Source organism: Lepisosteus platostomus, chromosome 2 (genome assembly GCF_059453375.1).
Source record: "Lepisosteus platostomus isolate fLepPlt1 chromosome 2, fLepPlt1.hap1, whole genome shotgun sequence".
Lineage (NCBI taxonomy): Eukaryota > Metazoa > Chordata > Actinopteri > Semionotiformes > Lepisosteidae > Lepisosteus > Lepisosteus platostomus.
In genome coordinates, this window is record NC_142612.1 from 32,608,878 (window position 1) to 32,631,235 (window position 22,358).

Genomic DNA, 22,358 nt, shown 5'->3' on the forward strand with positions numbered 1-22,358 from the left:
AATGTGGAGTGAACAGCACTGCTTCTAAAAATAGACAGATTCTGCTGCAGTTGAACAATCCGATGAGTGCTTTCTAATTCAAACATAATGAAATCACATAGGAAGGATGCAGGTCATTCAGAGATACGTTTACTTCAGTTGTATTTTACATAAGATGTAACTGCATCGCATATGTCTCTGAGAACATATCACCAGTTTCTTTCACAAAGTTTTTACTAATTGTATAGAAGCTTTCTCTGTGCGTTTCATTTGCAGACTAGTTTTTTGACTGTGTCCTGTGAGGTATCTCTCTAGTGCTTGATTGATCCTACTGTACAGTTCAATTTGTACATACAGAAGATTTAGCAGGGATAGTGTTACAGATGCTATGTCAGGGCTATCCTATCCTGGTCCAGGAGTGTGTCTGCAGTGTATCTGCAGTTTTCTACATTTCTTCAAAGCAACAACACCTGAAAAGCAGTTAAAAAAGTTCTTATTCAGCTCTTTATGAACTGAGTTGGAATGAAAACCTGTAGACACACCAACCCACCAGGACCAAGACTGGACAGCCCAGAGCAGAGTGACAAATATACAATCTTGATATAACAAAATAACAAATATTACCCCCGCTTCATATATGAAGTGCAGCTTTTGAATTCCTTTACAATGATAATAACTAATCCTAACTGTAATCTACATAAAACCTCGGAAGATTTTTCGGACCAACATCATTAAATAAACCATTTTAAATGCAAGTTTTCCCATTCTGAAAAATAGTTCTTTCCAAAATTAGCTTAGAATTCATTTTGTACAGGATATAACATGGTTCGTTCTTTGCGCCTGTGTCAAAAAATAATCGAACAGTTGTTCTTCCTTGTCGCAATCCATTAACTGTTGGTAAGCTCTGACATATCTAATTTTTCTAGTGCCCATATGAGATGCAAACCCTCTAGTTCTAAGATATTTATTGAGACTGTATCATATTTTAAGTGCTGAAATATTGCGGCACTGGGTTGTTTTTCAAGGCAATTACTGTAAAAGGACAGATTGACAAACAATGCAGGTGTGTCCGGTGGAAAGTAAACCGTGGCTGAATGTCCTTAGTGCTCTCTCAGTGCTCTCAGACACACAGTCTCTGTTTCAGATGGCTTCCACATTCAGCTACTGTAGCCATCCTAAAGCTAAGTCCTAAGGTAAATAAGAAAGCAAGGTTGTCATGGGCATCATTCTTTATTACATGCTTTTGATACTATTTACCAGCACTATTTTTTTCTATTTTTTCAAATGCCAGCTGTTAATAGTTACCTTTATAAGATAAGATCACTTTATTGGCCATATACAATTTCTTGTATTAGGAATTTGTCTTTTCGCATACCCCAACTTGCTCTCCATGAGACACGCAGACAGGGAGCGAAGCTTGGGGTCAGAGCACAGGTTCAGCCATTTATACAGCACCCCTGGGGCAGTTGGGGTTAAGGGCCTGCCTCAGGGGCCCAACGGAGTAGGGATACAAACCGGCAACCTTCCAGCCAAAGGTGCAGACCCTTAGCCACAGAGCCACTGCCTCATTTATGAGGTACTGGTCATGTTTAATTGATGATGTTTAAGTGATAATGTTAGAGCTTAATTGATGACATCGTAGTATAGTATAGATACTGCATCCATGATTCCGACCACAAAACCATTAGGTACCAGAGCTAATTTTTAACACCTAAAAAAAAAACAGATTACAACCAAGGAACTGATATTTCACCCTTAGCATTTCCCCATCTCTCAAGAAGCACCAGCCAAGACACATCTGCCCAATGATTGGAAATCTTCTCAAGAGGCCACATGCTCTCAAGAAACAAACCCGCTGGAAATGACCTACCCAGACAAGCCTGGGTCAAGCTGAACTGACTAAAAACCGGAATGGCCGTTTCCGGGCCACCCTACACAATTGGGGTCTCACTGATGACCCAATCTGCGAATGCGGAGACGGCAAGGAGCAGACGGCCGACCACATCCTATACTCCTGCCCTCGCTTCAGATGCCCCGGCAACTTTATCGATTTGGATGATGCCAGCCGCAACTGGCTGAGGCACCTGACTGTGACAATATAACTATGTAACTTCTGCATGTTAGGCTCATACGAATATATATATATATGCTCTCAAGCAGAAATCTAGGTGCATTTTGCTCCCAGGTTTTAAAAATTGGCAATATTCCCCCCAACAAACATGTGTCGGACCTGTCCGCAGCTGCGACAAGCCTTCTAGCACTGGGGTGAGAGACACTCCAGAGACGTGCACTTTCCCCAGTCCGACAGGCTGCTCAGGAGATGACAGCGGGCAAACGTGGAGACACTCAGGGACAGGTACAGGCAGGGTCCAGTGCCAAGTAAGCTGGGACGCCAAGCTGTCAGTCCACTGTCTTGTCACTCCATGCTTGGGCTTTCTTCTTCGCTAGTTCCATCCAGGAGGGCTGTCCCCCCCCAGACACAGGCAGCAGGGTGTCTTTGGTTGATGGCAGTTTGACTTCTCTCTCTGCTTGTGGGACAGCACATGGTGCAACTTCTGCATAAAAAATATATCATTAATAGCTTGCAGGCTACCACAACTACCAATTTTTAAAACTTTTGAACTTATTCTGTATCTTGTCTGTAACTACATTTATTATTTTATTTAGCTCTGCTGTATCCCTAACTGTTATATCACTATATTTGCTGTATGCAGTGCCCTCTTGTAACTTAGTTACCTTTGGGGGTAGCAATACAAACAGCAATTATTTTATCTAATAAAGATGTCTGCTAAATATGATGAACCAGTTTCAATTTTTGATTCCTGCTGAATTTCAATGTCAGATGACTTATGAAAAAATTAATTGGATTTTCTTGCATCTCACGTTCCCTGTTTGTCTGCATAACTAGCTCTACTTTTTAAACGATCCCCATCCATGAATTGGCTTAATCATTCTGTTCTCCTCTGCACTAATAGCTGATTTGTGGTGAGCATTCTGGCGCACTATGGCTGCAGACACATCATTCAGGTGGATGCTGCACATTGGTAGTGGTGGAGGGGAGTCCCCATTACCTGTGAAGCACTTTGAGTGGAGTGTCCAGAAAAGTGCTATATAAGTGTAAGCAATTATTAATGTTCTGAACTGTAAATTCACACGATTCATGGCAATGAATGCACATCACATTAGCTTTAGGAACATGCAGTTCAGTCAGGATCAGAAGCCATTTCTGTCTCATAATAATGCAGCACATTTCACTGTAAAGACTAATTTATCCACTGTGTCTCCATAGAAGAACATTAAAAATGGAGATAGATCAGGAGGCACCAAAATGCTGCAGCGGTCGGGTTTTGATTAATATACTCATTCTTCTTTCAGCTAACATCTGGATCCTTGAATCAATCACAGTGTAGCAGACATAGCCCCCATGCTTGTTTGTAAGCTTTCTAATGTATCTTATGTGTCCTCTATTCATTAGGGAAGCTTTATTGTCTGAAAACCGTGTTAGGATACATATTTAACTGTTGTTTAAACTTATGGGAAGACGCTGTGGACTGCCGTCAGACACTGACACTGATGCCTGTAGTACTCTGTATGATAAGGGAGAAAACAGCGCTCTGTGCAGGGATATAAAGATATTAACCACAGCCACAGCAGTTCAGGACTGTCCTCTGGATGGTTTTATTGGTTGAGGAGCCTTACTCCTTTCTAACGTTAAGATATGCGCTACCTGTGCAGAAGCCAAATACTCTGGCAGAGGGAGTGAGCAACATGTCAGTTTCATCCAGCCGAAAGAGCTTGGAGAATTTTATGGCACTATTGTCAGAGCTGTTTCCCCTCTACTGCAGGAGTGTCCAGTCCAGCAGGGTTTATAGATCAGAATATAAATCTATATAAGATATATAAATATAAATCTATATAACCTATTATATATAACTAGATTCTTATTATATACAGATTTAAATAATCGTATAAATTTCCCATTTCTAGAGAACAGAGATCTCCTAACTACTGTACGTACAAGCCTTGCTTAATTCTTTAGTAATTTACCGATATTCCCAATCTTGATAAACAGGTGACCTATAAAACTGCGTCTGTGTGGCTCCTTACCTGAGGGGGCTGTTTTTCCAGGCTGTCTCCTCTCTGCTCTGACGTCAGGCCTGCTGTCTGGCGCGTCTCTCCGCAGAGAAGGAGACTCCGCCGTGACACACACGTCTCTCCGAGCTCTCCCCTCCTCTGGCTGAAAGCACAGGAGACAGGAGACGGGAGACATGAGCAGCACCTCTGCAGTGCTCAGTGTGTCGGAGTCATGGCTGTCTTTCGTGTTGCTGCTCTGGTGAACATTTCAGACAGGCCTTTTTCATTTCTGCTGTTATAGCTCTCACCTTCGAAGCCCTCAGATTCAGAAAGACTCTGTCCTTGCCTGCCTGCTGTTAATGTGTCAATCTTCTGTTAAACTCTTCCACAAAATTTCCCAAACTACTGAAATAATTGAGAACTACAAATGTCTGCCCTGTCAAATTTTAGGAAGAGCCTATCGAACAGTTTATTCTGCAGATAATGAACTGCAGCAGAAAAACTGAACTGGAAAACTAGAAATACACTCCATGTCACACAATGGTTAAATCGTCTTATAGAACATATATCAATGGAGAAAATGAAAGCCTCAATTACAAATCAAACTACACATTTTGAAGAAATTTGGGTCCATTTATTGAAAATCTAAATCCATAGTGCTCACTCGCATATAATGTATACATATGAAAAGACACATACACTTATAATACTGTACATGTATACTTTTGAAGTATGCACCATATATCTCCATCATATGCTGTTATCATACTTATAATCCCATATTGTGATTATCCATTCTTTATATGTAATAAATAACCTTATAGTGTACTAAATGTAACCATAAGGATTCCCCTTTTATACCTCGCATTACATTCTGTCCTGTCTTGTCCTGTCATGTATTATGAATGTGTTTTATCCTATCTGTCTGTCTGTTAAGTTTTTTTTCTCTCCTATTCTTGTTGAATTTGTATAAACAAAATAAGCTGTAATGAGATTTTGTAGCCTCTCCAGCATTGGATCAATGACCGCCCACAGATGGGATAGCAAAGCTATCTTTTTCTGAAACAAAAATATATTTTGCAGAGGGGTTTGAGTCTGACCTGGGTCATTTTCCCCATGGGACCATATGGATGACCAGTACTGTGTCCTGCTTTGTGGCAATTGCCCCTGCAACGCTGTCCCCCAAAAACCCTGACTATCTCCTGTAGTGAGGTGTCCCTTTCTGCTGGCGCCCTGGAGGAGATCGAGGTTCAGAGTGCCTCTGGAAGCTTGGTGTCTGTGCCGGATCCTGTGGGTACTCTGTGATTGAAGGACAGCACCTGAACACACTGTCTATCCTGTACACTGACTGCCATGTCTGGCTTGCGGACTTGCAAGTACAAGGTCAAGGTGGTGCACGTTTCCAGTGACGGTCCAAGAAGGGAGTTGGTGGTGTCCTGTCCCTATCGCCCCCACAGACCAAAGGAGGGCTGCAAACTTCCCAGAAGTTATCGGGTGGCCTGTGGTCCAGAGAGGATCTTTCCAGTCCACTGCCTGGCCAAGGGATGCTGTGTGGACCCAGAAACACCCTCTTGCTACTATCCACTGGAGGAGAGCACTGCTGCCAACAAGCACTTTGTCTTTGCCGTTCATCGTGCCATCTCTGTATGCCCTGTGGATCCTGCCAGCCTGGTGATTGCTGGCAGCACATCCTGCACCCCTGTCATCTGTACCCCAGATCCTGCCATCTTCAAGTTCCCCGTAACTGGATATGCATTTGTGGTGGGAGAGACCCTACCTGGCTGAAGTGAAGTCCCTGGCTAGATGCAACATCCAGAGCTATGGAATCATTGCCAGAGACAGCCCCTCCAGACCACTGGTGGAGTGTCGCTACGCTAAGGGGAACCTGACCAGCACAGGCTACCTGGTGAAGAGCCTGCCCTCTGCTGTGCTGCCACAGTGAGTGTTTGGGGTGCAGCTCCAGATTTTTACGGATGAGAGCTACTCCAGGTTCTACCCTCAGTACCACCGATCTCTCCCAGTCTATCTGGTTGGGGGGAACCCAGTCTACCTGGGGCTGTGACTGTTGAACGCTCCAGACCCCAACCTCGTGCTGCTGGTGCACTACTGCACGGCCTTCCCCAGCTCTGGTCAGGCTGCCTGGGTGCTGCTGTATGATGACTGCTACAGCCACACTTCCACCCTGCACATCCACTCCAGGCTGCCTCTGCTCAAGCACCACCGTAGCTTCCACATCTACACCTTCCAGTTCCTGGACAGCACCTCCTAATCCTACATCTACTTCATGTGCTCCACAGAGCCGTCTGAGCGGTACTGTGTGGAGGGCTGCTGTGATGGTCGGAAAATCCCAGTGCTGGAAAACTCAGATGTTGACAAGTGCTGTGTTGGAACATCCTGTCCTGGAAGAGATGTGGCCCTTAGAGACTGAGGGACAGGTTAATCCTGGACCCAGCATGTGTCTCTTGGGGATGTTCCCATTTGTTAATATTGGAGAAAGTAAATTTTAACAAAGATGGTGCTGAACTGGGAAAAAAAACAGGATTTGAATACTTGGTAGTGGTCTGGGGTTCACTGTTTAGTCAAGATGCATACCTTGTTTGTAAATATTGTAACTCGTGTGCTGTATGTTTATGTTATATGTTGCTTACTGTGCGTATTGCATTATTAATAAATGTTTGTTTAAAAAAAAGACAGACTGAATTTGAAGTGTATCACACAAAAATGAATAGCATGTTCATTTACACTGAAAATAATGAATCAAAGAGCTCATCTTCCAATATCTTCCTCATGAAAAAGTGAAGGCTGTGCCCTGAGACCCTATCGGAGTCATGTCACAAGTCAGTTGTGACTGAGATTCACCAAGAGAAAGCACATGGTTTCTAGTATTGGGTTTAAGATGGCCCAGGTCCTCTTGGTTCAATAACAGTGACAGACAGAACCAGGCAGGCTCTGCTCTAAACTGGCAGAGATGTCAATGATAGATAGATGCACCTCTCCTCTAGATGGCGCTAACTCTCCTGTATGTGTATGGCAGTGTGGAGCCCGTAGTGCATCCCACGATGGTGAGAGGTGGGTGTGTCATGACTGTGTCCCCACAGGACCTCATTCACACCACGTAGGACAGGGCGTATTCAGTAGTAGTCAGACACAATTACTGATTCCAAATAGGTTTGGTATAAAATAAAAATAATGACTGTTATAGTATCACTAGGTACAGGGCAGGACTACACCAGTGTACCTCCAGGCACAGGGTAGGACTATGCCAGTCTTTCCCCAGGCAAACATACACAATTTAGTGACACCAATCAAACAACACTGAAAACTACGGGTGGCAGAACTATTTCTGTTTGTGCCTCTAAATGCAGACCTGTGTCCAGAAAAAAACTAAGTCTTTAAAGGGGAACTGCAGTCCCAATTTCTCAGACCAGTAATATAATTTTGGTCACAAAATCAATCAATTGGCAGTATTGCCAAATTTGACAAATTCTGAATGAAGCACAAAATCGTGATTTTTTTTTACGTATTCTATGGTCGCCATGGGGTTGCGAAAACCTGGTCTCACCACGGGCAAGGGCGAGAGTGAGAGCTCGTGAGAATTATGATGTGAAGCGGCCCTTCCAGCTCACTAATCACTGTAATGACTAATGTAATCCTATATACAAGTGAATACGTATAGGTTGTACAGCAGACATCTCACCACAGAAATATTCCAATGTGATCTGCATGAAGAGTTAACAAGTGAGTTGAATTTGTCAGCAAAACCGCCTTGATGTTGAGAGCAATATGTCTATTGGATTTGAAAGAGATGTATTCACAAGCCTGCTTGTTTCCATTGGTAAAAAGGCTGCATCACGTCACTGTATGTTTTCTTGCCTTGTTCTGAATCACAGAATATGGTGCTGCACATACCTGGAAATTTTGTCCATTTCCTGATGAAAATTTGAGGTTTTACACGTTACTGTGTACATTTGACTTTTATTGTGGCTTGAAATGCACTCATCATTGTTTCTAACCCTGAAGTATAAAAATAGAGTTGCAGTTCCCCTGATTGAAGACTAACTTCAACGCAAAGACGTCTGGCTTTGGATGAGCTATGTACAGCCTGACCTGACAGTACAAACAGCAGTGGCTCTGCTATCTGTGGAACGATGAAGGGTTGGTTACCTTGTGCTCTCCTGGGGTCAGGTTGTCTGTCCGGATCTCTGCCGCGGTGTCTCTGTCCTCTTTGCTGGAGTACTGCAGCTGGACACCTCTCTGTCTCTGTCTGGCCATGGAGATCCACATGGGCCCAGAGACAGCCACAGCCTCCTTCTCAGCCACAGTCTTTAAGGGAGCTGCTTTTTCTGGGGAGACAAGCAAACATCTTACTGCACACGCAAGGGTGAGGCAGAACGTCTGGAGTTCACGGACCTGCATAAATAAAAGAAGACACCCCTGGATGCTGTAAGATATATACATGTGCATGTTGTGACAGACCAGATACTGCAATTTATATACAGTAAAATGCACAGATTGAATTATCCTCATTAGTCTCCTCTAGAACAGGGAGTAAACACTTGAAGTTCTGACTGGGCATGACAAATTAGTATAATATATTTCTGTGTCACTGTATCAATAGGTTTCAGTTGCACAAAAGAGTATATAAGAACCTAAGGTGATGGGATCCCAAATGTATCAGTGACAGCACTGGCTGAGCTATGGGTCATGTCTGGGCTGAATGGCATTGGCTAAATGTCAACTCTGAATTCCTTAATTTCAACATGTTTTAATGTTCTGAAAGGTCTCCAGCTCTGGATAACTGATTCACATATGGAGCGTTTTAGCAATACTGGCCTTTCCCCTACTGCCCCTGTAACTCAGCATGTGAGGAATGGTCTTCACCAAACTTCACCAAACTGCAATGATTAGGGGTTATATAGGGGCAGGTAAATGCAGCCTTTTCTTAATCTGGCTTGTGATAGTGGTCTTTTGATTCCAACACTGGAGTACTGCTGAGCAGTACAGGAAGCAAATCCAGATATCCAGACGCAATTTCCCCAAAGATCTATCTAAACTGCAGCCAGGTTTCACACAGCAGTCAGCCCAGGTATTCATTTTTAGGTATCCTTTGACAATAAAAAAAAAATTAAAAACACACAAACCATGACACTCAAGCAACCTTTTAATCCTCTGAGAAACCTCTTGAGTGAATATATATATATATTTTGTAGTTCAAGGACACATAATTTTTTATTTTAGTTTTGGAAGATGGAAGATGGTGGGTGGCACAGTGACACGGTGGCAGTGGTTGGCATTGCTGCCTCGCAACTCTTGGTTCAGTTCTGGACCAGGGGCGCTGTCTGTGTGGAGTTTGTATGTTCTCCCCGTGTGCACATGGGTTTCCTCCAGGTGCTCTGGTTTCCTCCCAAGAACATACTGGTAGGTTATTGGTTTCTTAGTCCTGGTGCGAGTGTGTGTGTGTCAGTGTTTGTGTCTGTTCTGTGAGAGGCTTCTGTCTTGTCCAGTGATGGACAGGTGTCTTGTACAGCGTGTACAGGCCTTGTGCCCGTCGCTTGATGGAATAGGCTCGAGTTTTCCTGCGACCCAGAATTGGATGAAGCAGTAAGAAAATGGATGGATTCATGTAATATGTAACAACACCTGAACATTAACCCATTTCTAAATCAGCTCCGTTCTGGCACCTAGTCACCACATCCTGTTTTTTGGGGGGGAGAGCTACAAGTTCAAATGAAGACTGGTGTAGTACTGCCCTGTACCCAGTGCTAGACTGGTGCACTCCTCCCCTCTAATTATACTCTAAAACCCAATAACAACAAAATAATTTCTAGTTCTGTTCTCACTTCGTATTTAAAAGGTTGTGGGAGTATGCAAGAGGCACCAAGCCATGTCAAAACCATTACTCTGGTTCCTTAAAGAAACTGTTGAAAGAGATCCTCAGATCAATAATTAGCTACTAACTACCAAGAGCATTGGTGTACTATGCAATTTCCTGCCAGAGATTTTAGCTTGACAAGCAAATGGAGACATCTCCTGTCAAAATAAAGTATCCTTAGTCACAGGCTTTAAATTTCTCACAGAAGTGTGTGTATTTGTTCCTGCTCTTTTAGTTTAGAGCTGAATTTTTCTGAACCTGGTTGTTGGGATCAAGGTTCTTCGCCACTGGTGAAGTGTTCTTGTGAAACACACGATAGGGGAGAAGAAGGGGCAGAAATATTGTCCCTTTAGTACTGTAATCTGAGATCTTCCTTTATCTCGCAGGTTAAATTTTAAAAGCGGCCAGCCCGGCAGAGTTACTGCAAAGTTTTTCTTTTAAGTCTTGTATTAATAAAGTTAACTTCTTTGAAAAAACACGACAATAAAACATTGACCGGAGCACCACCCTCCTGGATCAATAGTCTAACCACACATTGAGAGACACCACAGTAGGGATGTATACGCAGGCATCAGATAGCACCCACTGACAATCACAGCGTGACGCAGAACACCTGCTGGTGTCAACACGCCCTAATCTCGTCTCAGGATCTGGGCCAGGCTCAGGTGTGGTTACTCCTCCGATGGGAGACACCCAAGTTAAACTGCTGCAGGAGGTGGTGTTGGTGGACCTGTAGATAGTGCCCCTTCCCTCTGGACCAGAATTCCCAGAACAAAGCTCCAGTATGGTGTCAGGGGATATTGTCCTGTAGGGGGTGCTATTCCCTGGATAAGACATTAAATTGAGATCCTCATTGCTTAATCATGAAAGATCCTGTGGCGCTCTTCATATGAACAGGGGTGATACCCTGGTATCCTGGCTTGATTCCACTCCAGACTTGCTAGTTTGACCTCCCTAAAGTAGCCCCTTAATTCAACTGATATACTGTAGCTCTCTTTGTAGTAAGGCTGCTGATGGAGAATGGCAGCCACACATCACCTAGGTGGACCTGCACGGATGAAATACTGTAGGTCCCCTCTTTGGGGGAAGTGTTCTGGGATTACCTGTTACAACCGGGCTGGGAGCAGCACTTGTCCCTATGTTGCTCCGGGCAACAAGCACATTCACAAAGCCTGCTCCCAGCAAACACGTTCGGGAAGCATTTCTTTCAATCAGGCGGTACCAACAATCAAACAGGCAGTTATAAGAAGGCTGTTTAAGACTTTTTAAAGCTCCCTTCTCAGTGCTGGCTCCCGTGTCACTTAAATGCTCGTCCTACTACCACCTTTTTTTTCGAAATCTCCAAGGAGTGAATCAGCAGGGACTACTGTCCTTGCTGCGTTTGTCTCCTGGCCCGCACATTTTTCTCTCCCTTTCTTTTCTCCTTTTGACTCGCTGTCATCCACCTCTGCTCCACAGGCTTCTCCACTGCCGCTACTGGACAGTCTTTTTCATGGGGAGCCTCTGCCTTTCTGACAGCTCTTTTTTCCAGCCACCTTCTCCGCTGCGGTGAAGGCAGCCTTTTCGCCGGCTCTTTCACTCATCTCCTTTCAAGCAGCCAGTATCTTTTTCTCATTCATCATTCGTTTGAGCCTCACTCCCACGCTGCCTTTCCGAGGACTCCCAAGGCTTCTCTGAAAAGCTGCCTTTGGAGCTCGACATGTCTTTCGCCACGGTCCTGAAACTTCAGGGACCACAACATAACACCTGTAGCGGCGAGGCTTAATAATAATGCAGAATTAAGTGTTTCTGAGCTTCCCAAATGAGGCCCCATTTCTCTGTTCATCTCTGTGGTGCAGCCACAGAGAAACTATTCATGCAAGATGTTTTCTTTTGATAAGGACAGCTCCCAAAGGGGGATGCACTTAGCTAAGCCTGGCTATCATGATCAATGGTCATCCATTGGCGCCTATCTGTCTAGGGAGTGCCAGTTGGACATCTGGACTGCATTACTAAGTGTCAGGACTAAGTGACTCATATCTCGCCTTGATCAACCAATCAGGGACTGGTAGGGCCGAGTAACCCACGTGGGACTCTGATGCCCATGGAACTTTCAGCCAATCAACGAGCTGAAGTTCCTCCAGGTAAAAACAGGCAACACAGAGAGCCTGAGAGATTCAGATTCAGACAAGATTCAGATTCAGATTCAGATTCAGATTCAGAAAACAAGATTCAGAAGGGATTCTGGAGAGGATTCTGTGGACTGTTCTAAAGGGAATTCAAAGGAGAATTCCAGGGCAGGACGGCCCAGGAGCAGAAGGCTCCCAAGGGCAGGACATCCTCGCAGCGCGCCTCCTGACCATCCTGAGACTCAGCCCGGACAACCACGGAACGGCCAGTGTGTCCGAGTGCCAGAACTTTCCTTTGTTCTAAGAGTCTAGAGTGGAGGTTGCCATAGAGTAACCAGCAGCAGGCCTCGTGAACAGGTCGGAACTGTGGACAGCTGAATCACTATTCAGAACTAGCTCTTCATTAGGAACGAACCGGTCCTCTTCCTGACTTGCTGGGACCCACAGTCATCTTTTCTCCTATGCACAAACTTTGCTAGTTAAAGCCAACACTAACTAGCCGGTCAGTGAGCATCAGCAGCGCACCGTCGCAAGCCGCACAGCACAGCCTGGCACCGAGCCAGAGAGCGCGGATTGGACAGCAACAGCCTGCAACTGTTTCTTTGTGCCCGCAGGAGATCTGAATCCCCAAAGATTGGATGAGTATTCAATTTCAATGCATTACAGCTCAAGAATTCAATTGTTATCCCAACCAGTTGATATCAATTTAATTCCTAAAAGTTATGTACTTGTTTCGAGTATCTAATGTAGAAGTTATAACCAAGTTCATTTATGAAACGGTCTTAATGAATGATATACTGAACGTATGTCCTCTTGATATATGTAACACTTCGTAACTGATTGAATATACAGTGCCTTGCGAAAGTATTCGGCCCCCTTGAACTTTTCAACCTTTTGCCACATTTCAGGCTTCAAACATAAAGATATAAATTTTTTATTTTATGTGAAGAATCACCAACAAGTGGGACACAATTGTGAAGTGGAACGAAATCTATTGGATTTTTGAAACTTTTTTAACTAATAAAAAAATGAAAAGTGGGGCGTGCAAAATTATTCGGCCCCCTTGCGTTAATACTTTGTAGAGCCACCTTTTGCTGCGATTACAGCTGCAAGTCGCTTGGGGTATGTCTCTATCAGTTTTGCACATCGAGAGACTGAAATTCTTGCCCATTCTTCCTTGCAAAACAGCTCGAGCTCAGTGAGGTTGGATGGAGAGCGTTTGTGAACAGCAGTTTTCAGCTCTTTCCACAGATTCTCGATTGGATTCAGGTCTGGACTTTGACTTGGCCATTCAAACACCTGGATACGTTTATTTGTGAACCATTCCTTTGTAGATTTTGCTGTATGTTTGGGACCATTGTCTTGTTGGAAGATAAATCTCCGTCCCAGTTTCAGGTCTTTTGCAGACTCCAACAGGTTTTCATCCAGAATGGTCCTGTATTTGGCTGCATCCATCTTCCCCTCAATTTTAACCATCTTCCCTGTCCCTGCTGAAGAAAAGCAGGCCCAAACCATGATGCTGCCACCACCATGTTTGACAGTGGGGATGGTGTGTTGAGGGTGATGAGCTGTGTTGCTTTTACGCCAAACATATCGTTTTGCATTGTGGCCAAAAAGTTCGATTTTGGTTTCATCTGACCAGAGCACCTTCTTCCACATGTTTGGGGTGTCTCCCAGGTGGCTTGTGGCAAACTTTAGACGAGACTTTTTATGGATATCTTTGAGAAATGGCTTTCTTCTTGCCACTCTTCCATAAAGGCCAGATTTGTGCAGTGTAAGACTGATTGTTGTCCTATGGACAGACTCTCCCACCTCAGCTGTAGTTCTCTGCAGTTCATCCAGAGTGATCATGGGCCTCTTGGCTGCATCTCTGATCAGTCTTCTCCTTGTCTGAGCTGAAAGTTTAGAGGGACGGCCAGGTCTTGGTAGATTTGCAGTGGTCTGATACTCCTTCCATTTCAAGATGATCGCTTGCACAGTGCTCCTTGGGATGTTTGAAGCTTGGGAAATCTTTTTGTATCCAAATCCGGCTTTAAACTTCTCCACAACAGTATTACGGACCTGCCTGGTGTGTTCCTTGGTCTTCATGATGCTCTCTGCGCTTTCAACAGAACCTTGAGACTATCACAGAGCAGGTGCATTTATACAGAGACTTGATTACACACAGGTGGATTCTATTTATCACCATCAGTCATTTAGGACAACATTGGATCATTCAGAGATCCTCGCTGAACTTCTGGAGTGAGTTTGCTGCACTGAAAGTAAAGGGGCCGAATAATTTTGCACGCCCCACTTTTCATTTTTTTATTAGTTAAAAAAGTTTCAAAAATCCAATAGATTTCGTTCCACTTCACAATTGTGTCCCACTTGTTGGTGATTCTTCACATAAAATAAAAAATTTATATCTTTATGTTTGAAGCCTGAAATGTGGCAAAAGGTTGAAAAGTTCAAGGGGGCCGAATACTTTCGCAAGGCACTGTATATCTTTTGTATTCTGATAACCCTCTCGATAAGATCTGTTAGTTTAAGGCATATTCTATGTATTAATAAATGTATCCTCATGTATTAGTACCTGTGTGTGTGCGTTGTTTGAGTTATGTCGCATGGTTGGACTCTAAAGCCATCAAAAGAATCAACTTTGTGATTTACTGCTACAATTAATAATTGTCTCAGTAAATGCCCAAACCCTACAGAACTGGTGCCTTCAGAGAGCCACTAACATTACATATTTGGCGTCCCTGAATGAATATGAATCACTACACACCTCTGGTATGAAAGGCACTAAATAGAAGCAATTCAATCAAGCACTTTGACTTGATCAAAAAGAATCTATAAGTAAAATGGTGTTGTTATGAAAGTTTTTTTTTCCTCATTCATAAAATCTTGTTAAAATTCAGATATGTTTCTAACTACTAGTAACTAGCATTTCAATGCTGTGAAAGGGTAGAGATTGGAAAAAACCAGATAGTTCAATAACAGCATCACTGAATGGAGGAATTTTTTCACGCAGATTTAATTTAAACTAGTAGCAGAGTTTCAGGGTCACAGAACACCAGCAAATAGTCGCTAAAGAGCAATCCTTTTCTTTTTCAGAGACCACAGCAAACAAAGGCTTCCGGGATTTGGAGGCCACATTGCAAAAACCTTTGTCAGACGTGAAGAAATTAGTGTAAAGTAATTAACAAATTGCTCTACAGCTCAGAAGAGTAAAACTGAGCTGTCCAGGCAGGAGGCAGTTGTGCAAATGAAGTCAGCAGAGTTAGCCGAGAGAAGAAAGCCCCGAAGAAATAACATGTCAGCAGGGGGGCGATGTTCTAGTTCAACACTCCTGGTGCAACACTTCTCTCTGCTGAACTGTGTCACTTGGCAGCGTCTCTTTCCAGAAGGTGCCTGGTTCTCCTGTTGGCCAAGTACTGTATCTCACCGCCTCCTTGAAGGAGTGAGACAGATACAAAAAGCCCCAGATGCAGTGGAAAGCAGCAGGAACGAGTTGATGACAAAAATCTTTCTTTGCAGTGACAGAAATATGAATTTCCCTTTATGACATTTGTGTCATCTCTTTTTCAGTGTATGCTTTCAAACGTTTACACTGTACACAATGTACACTTATCATCAGGAAATGGAGTGAAATTGTAGCTTTAATCCTGTGGGGCACAGCGACATTATAGAGGGGTGGAGTGTCTGTAGGCTTTAGTTTAATCTCTGAGTTTAATGATTTAATTGAGCTAATCATAAGCTTAACCGGACCAGTTCAATTCCGATTTTCAGCGGTTGATGATTAGAAGGGATCTGGAGAACTATTTTCTCTAAAGTAGTTGAATTGGGTACCTACTGTATATGCTAGAACAAAAAGCTTTTTATTGATAGCATTGGATTTTGCAATATCTACAGTATCTGCATATCTATCTACCTGCAGATTTTCATCTATTTATGTATTAAATACCAGATGTATTCTTGCATTTCATTTTTGTTACAACCAGCTGTTAGTTACATTGTATAAAAATTAGGAATAAACATGGAGCCAGGCATATTCTTAAAACACCAATGTGTATTACTACCATGTCTGCACAGACCATTACAGAAAAGGTTGAGTATCTTACCGTTGACCTTGCTGTGGCTTGGCCTGTCCAGCTCTTTATTCTCATCCTTCGGCGTGTTTGAGGACACTGGGGCAGCTGTGCTCTGTGCAGGTTTCCTGGGTAAGGGAGGTTTAACGTGGGGCTGCTCTGAGCTGCTCTTGGCCATGGGTTTGCTGCCATCTCTGAGATACGCACAAGCTGATTCCCAGGTTTTTTCGGGATCTGATTTCCCTTCCTTTGACGGCAGGATGAATTCCTGGGTGCTAGGGGAGACAGGGTAGGCCTCAGCACTGCGCCGCTTCATTGCGAGCTCTGACTTGAAGTCTTGGCGGTACTTCAGGGACAAGGAGGTGGCGCGTAGTTTCACCCCAAATGTTGATCTCCCTCCCTGGTCCTCCTCTCTGCCCCCTGCCCCACCAGCAGCCCCGTCCTCGCGCTTTGCGGGTGGCGCCGTCGTGCCAAGCTGCTCCTTCGCTGCCCTCGGAGCTTCCGGCTCCGGCTTTATCCACGTGTTCCTCCTCTCCCGCTGGCTGCCTCCCAGCCGCCCCTGAGGCTCCGACTTGATTTCCTCCACTCTGGAGACGGGGTGGAGCTTGGGGAAAGAGGATGTCTTGGCTAGCGGCACGTCTTCTGTCTTCACCTCTGAGGACTCCACCCCGGTGAAGCTCCCAGCTCTCGGTCTGTCCCAGGCAGACGACACAGAGAACCGGAAAGACCCGGCGCTCGTTTTCTTGAAAGATGGACGGTGTCTTGGATCAGAACAGCCTGCATCAGGTGTCTGTATAATCAAGTGTTCCCCCTTTGCACTAGGGGGCGCTGTTCGTTGTGCTCCAGGCTGTGGCGATAGTTCGCCTTGTGAGACTCCCTCGACAGTTGCTGTGTTTTTTTTCAAAGAGGAGGTTTTCGGTGTCTTTTCCCTGTCAACAGAAACCAAGCTTTTTGTCATCCTAGGTGGAGGAGAAGGAAGTTCTTTGGCATTGTTGTCAACGTGGACTCCTTGGATGACATTTTGTGAGCTCCTGTTTAGACTTCCATTGTTGTTTGTCAGACTAGTTGCTGAAACTAGAGCAGTGGGCGCAGCATGATCTGAGGTATGCAGACCAGGGGACAGTATGGTTCCTTTTGGGCTATAAGGTCCAGAATTCAGAATTTCTTTGACTAAATCTTGACTTTGTGCTTTAGATGTGCTAGGATTCTTTACCTCTGCAGGTCCCTGCTTGCACAGTGTTTCCTCAGCTGCAGAGTCTGTCACAGGGAGAGATTCTTGTGTTGCAGAGTAATCCTGAAAGCCTGGCACTGGCTGACTGGAAAGGGGGTTGGTGAAGTTGTGGTCCACTGGCACACAGAAACCCATGGGGCGGAGTCGTGATTCCCTGGCTTCCTTCCTGGGAGACTCTTTGCTCGGCTGGCCCTCAGGCGTGTCCTGGGCCTGGACCAGAGTGGGCCTCTGGATGAGCTGAGCAGCTGTCCTGCTCTCTGTCCCCGTCACCTGGCTGGAATAGGAGTGGCATCTTACTATCTCCTGGGGGACCCTTGCCGCCTCGTGCTCCTCCTCCTCCTCCTTTTCTAGGAGTGTGGATTCCAAGTCGTTCAAACTTTCAGAACGGGATCTATGTGCCGTCTGAAGAAAGAAAACAGGTGACACAAAGATTGGATGATAATGGACACTTTCTGAGTGGAATAAGTAAAGGTTAATTCCTCGTTGAGAAGTAGAAAGAAGAAATGTGTGTTCAAACACCTAAATTAATGTTTTCAGCGCTGGAATTAATCTTTAACTGCTCCTTTGCAGCCACCACACACTGACGCAGCTCTTCCCTTTAACTCTCTGTGTGTGATCATGAAACACTCTGTGAAGCACTGACACCACTAGTTTGATATATGGAAGGCCCAGTTGTTGAAGTATGTGGTAATGTGCTGTGGTATAGAAACCACCTTCTACTCTTTCTTTAACCAATGAAGTAGGCTCACACCTGCACACACCTGAAGAAGGCTCCCCGGCCAAAACATTGTGTTTTCTTTCATCTCTTTTCAGCATGAAATAAACCTATTGTTCCTTTGCAGCCTACGCATGCTGACGCAGATACCCACCTGAACTTCTTTAACTAATGTCAAGCCTGTCTTAGATTTTAAACTGATGTGCAGAATTGTGGGTGTCACACAGCTGTGACTCAGGCTGCTCAAACGAATGACAGAGGGGTCTAAAGGCTACCACAGCTTCAGGGTCTTTGTACTCTCGGTTTCTGGATGCGTTGAGCTGGTCACCGCTGAGGTAAAGGGTGTGATCATACCGCGGCGGGTCGCCTCCCTCGGGCACTGGCTCTCTGCTTCCTGGGCTTGACAGACAGCCTGTGCCTGGCGGCGGAGCTGTCCAGGCAGGCGGTAGACTGAGGAGGAGAGGCAAAGTCCGCGCTGGGGGAGGAGACGGGCGCGTCAGGAGACTGGGGGCTGGTGGGCCTGGACGAGGGCTTAGACACCGGAGAGAGGGGTCGGGACGGAGGCTGTGAGGAGCTCTGTGGGGGAACAGCACACAGCCAAGGCCACCTGAGAATCAGACCCCACAGCACCCGAACACAGACATCGAAAAGCAACAACATCGGCCACGAGGTACTGGGCCATTTTGATTTTGCTGCAAAAAAAGAATGTTATCAGCTGCGTTATTGCCATTTACTTTCCTTTACAATCTAAATACTATAGATTTATTCAAATCAAATTACTCTTGGCAATTGTTTACTTTCCCTTAAGAGTAGGACTTTTTAACTTGGGGTTAAATATGACAGTGATGCAAAAAATCACCTCGCATATCCTGACACATACAACTGCCGTGCATCACATTGGGATCTTAAGACAGACCTATATAAACACAAGGAATGTTTATGTATAATAAACTCTTAGAAACGTATGCATATCCTGTTTTGAAGTCCTTGAGCTTTGAACAGACAGATACAGGATTCTTCTTGCCAAAGAATGGTAAAACGACTCAAATGAATCCATTGTTTGAGTCATTTTACCATTCTTAATACCTACTTGTGAATACTGATATCTGGGCTCATTGGTGCGGTGCATTAAAATATCACTCAAAGAGATGTTACATGAACAATACAGTATGTCTACGCTAGGTATGTCCCCTGTTTCCAGGTGTATGATATTCCCCTTCATGAGAAAGATGTTCTAAAGGTCATGGTCTGCATAGATAACAAAGTGCATTCCACCCAGGCTGTTCAAGTAACAGGGCCTGGGAGCACAGTGAACACCCTTCAGGGATCACCATGGGCTCAAGACACTTGGATCTTTATCAGGGAAACAGACCTGGCAAAATAAGGATACTTATGGAAACTGAAAGCAAGTGTATTTAATATGGGAGGACTGGAAGATTAGTACGGGAGTCTGGAAGACTGGTGTAGTTTTGGAGGGGAGTAAAATGGAGGTCTAGAAGCTTAAAATGTTAAATAGTCATGCTTAAAAAACATTAACTAGTTTGGTTTTCCACAGGACTAAAGGATCTTCACAGCAGTTTGTTCTATCATGGATTAATCAACCATGCACACTCAGCAGAAGTGAGTTGAGTCTGTCTCCTGCCCGTTACGGTTTTCACCCATTGCTGACAAACACATCAGTCTCAGTGAAGGAGGATGGGATGGAAATTCAATGTCTCTCTTAAACCTGACTTCACCCAGATGTTGTTGAAATAGGACATATTTATACCTTGGGACAGAGATGTTTTTTTCTTCAATTAGCTTTTTGGGGGTAAGAATTCCTAATTGTTGGAAACAATGAATTGCCTGTATTAATTTTTTTATCCCTGGAGTGAAAATATCTTGTTAATGATTTATTTTTGTAAAGGGCTAATGTATTTGCACATCTCATAATTAACACCTAGAGAATGAAATTGGTCTCTACAGACGATGAGGTAATAATTACAGAAGCCACTGTGAAAGTACCAGTAATATGGGACTGCAGACTGTGAAACTCATGAAGATATTAAAAATAAAAAGTGTTTAAGTGCATTAAGTGAAATACAGTGCTGTGAAAAGGCGTGTGAACTGCCAAAATAATTACTCAAAACGATACTCTTGTTCCATAGAAAAAAGTCTTTTCTTAAATAACCAAAAAGGTTAATATTTACCAATTCAATCATTTTTGGATGTATACAGTGATGTATAACTCCAAGTTTAATTAACCTAATTATGGGGGTAACTAGAATCGGGGGGTAAAATAATTGGATAACAAGTAAACAAGGACTAAGTTTGGGCTTCACATATAAATGTGACAGTGAAAACAGCAAAACTATAATATTTCACTAGAACAAGAGGGAATCTCCTTAAATATTTTCAATATCAGTCTTCAGAGCTCCTTCTCCTTCCCCAAGAAAGAGTGCAAAGAGACATGGGAAAGAGCAGGGGATGCTGGGAAAGCCATGTTTTATTTCCCTGTATTAATACCCTAGGCAGCAAATTAAGTACACCAGGCATTACTTTGGCATGCATTTTCATCATCCATTTATTCGGATGCATGAAAAACGTTTCTGCATACATGGACAACACCCACATGTCACAGATGACACTGTTTCTCTCTGGTGATTCTGTTCTAATAGGGGTTGAAGTATTAATTTGCCCCTAAAAGCACAGTTTGAAGCCTCCCAGGAAAAAAAACAACAACAAATGGAAAACCTGTCAAGAAAGCATAAAGGATTGACAGTTTTACATCTAACCACTGTTTGATGCACTTTGTCTTATTTTTTGCAAGTACAGTAGAATTAATGTTGTTGAGAATTACCTGCTCTTCCTCTTCACTGCCTGTTCCCGCTAAACTCAAAGAGCTAAGGTGCCTGTAAGTGTCAGTGAACTGCGGGATGGAATTAGGAAGAGGTTCAGTCACAAATGGCAAATGAAAAGAAAAGGGTTACCAGCATCCGCACACACTCCCACAGACACAGATGCAAACACAGAAAAAGACACACAGAAAATGACACACTCAGACAGAGACACACACCATCTGCTATGGTACACTGAGGACCAGGGAAACAATTCTGGTTTCCATTCTGTACTTTCTATTTTTAATAATGTGATCATCATTTACAAAATATCTAAAGACATGTACCATGTCTTTTCTTTTGCTATGATATATTACACAAACAGTATTACTATAAAGTATCATTTCAAACAATATTCTATGTTGATAATACCATTATTAGAAAACATGGTTAGAATTTGTTTAGAGTCAATTATCGGCAACACAGTCTGGTTTTCAGAATCAGCTGCTTGGTTACTGATGGTCATTGTGAAGTCTTCAAACAGTACTGCCAACACAGAGCTCTGCAGCACTGAACATCCTCAGCAAGCAACGGGAATAAGGAGACACAACATACAAGCTTAAGAGTTGCGCCAAAAGACACATGCATGGTGACCATGAAAGACTGTTTTCACAAGCACCCATTGGTCCAAGTTGTTTATCAGATTTGAATGCTTTTGGATGAAAATACCTGTCCTACATGTTAAAATCGTAACCTAGTGCCACTGGTGACAGCAGGGGATCAGCAGTCAGGCTGCTGGACTGGAACTAGAAGGTTATGGGTTAAAATCCCAAATGAGCAAGGTACTTCACCTGAAAGACTGGAGTGAAATATCCAGCTGCAAGTGGAATGCTCTGGACAGAAGCATCAGTATGGAGTATTGAGTTATCATGATTAAAATCAGTCTCGTCACAAAGTGTGGATTAGTGATGGACAATGTACCCCTGCTCTAAAACGGAGGGTCTAAAGGAGTGGCCACAGAGTGAGGGGTGGGGTTTTGGGTAGTTACCCGGGAGGCCGCCCCTAGGGCCAGGCCTTCGTGCACGGAGGAGATCTCGGGGGGGCTCCGGGGCAACCCGTCGTCCTCAGAGCTGGCGCCCGTGTCTTCGGCCCTCCGGCTGGGGGTCACGAGCGGCGGGGGGCCCAGGCGGATGTTCTGCTGCAATTTGAGCTGCGGTGAAAGAAGAGGCAATTAGGGCAGCGTTTGGTGAAGCAAATTCTGCGTCTCATCAAGGTGTCCTCAGTGAGACATTACTGAGGTCCTACTTACACGCTGTGAGACGAGAAAAGATGACTGCAATAGTAGTTACCCTGTCACCATCACAGAGAGAAATGGATAATAAACACCAAAGTTGCGATTCACAGGATTTCATGGGATGATATTTGGGTTTGGTATGCATTTCTAATTATTCAGTCTTGGCCTTCTGGCTTGTCCACGGAAGCAGAGCAACATCACC

The 22,358-nt window shown here is 44.1% G+C and overlaps 1 protein-coding gene across 6 annotated transcripts in view; it reads right to left on the reverse strand.

Annotated features, from left to right (window-relative positions):
* Positions 1 to 113: 113 nt before the first annotated feature.
* Positions 114 to 22,358, reverse strand: part of cracdla (cracd like a) — a 67,216-nt gene continuing 44,971 nt past the window's right edge. For 5 of the 6 annotated variants that reach the window (XM_088605753.1, XM_088605762.1, XM_088605773.1 and 2 more), the window contains 7 exons: positions 21,911 to 22,072; positions 20,886 to 20,954; positions 18,401 to 18,622; positions 16,134 to 17,733; positions 8,218 to 8,396; positions 4,087 to 4,216; positions 114 to 2,534 (listed from right to left, as the gene is read on the reverse strand). In XM_088605753.1, the coding sequence (XP_088461879.1) occupies positions 2,380 to 2,534; positions 4,087 to 4,216; positions 8,218 to 8,396; positions 16,134 to 17,733; positions 18,401 to 18,622; positions 20,886 to 20,954; positions 21,911 to 22,072 (2,517 nt within the window). In that variant the 3' untranslated portion in view covers positions 114 to 2,379. The remainder of the gene's footprint in view (positions 2,535 to 4,086; positions 4,217 to 8,217; positions 8,397 to 16,133; positions 17,734 to 18,400; positions 18,623 to 20,885; positions 20,955 to 21,910; positions 22,073 to 22,358) is intronic. The other variant, XM_088605744.1, reaches the window with a different exon arrangement.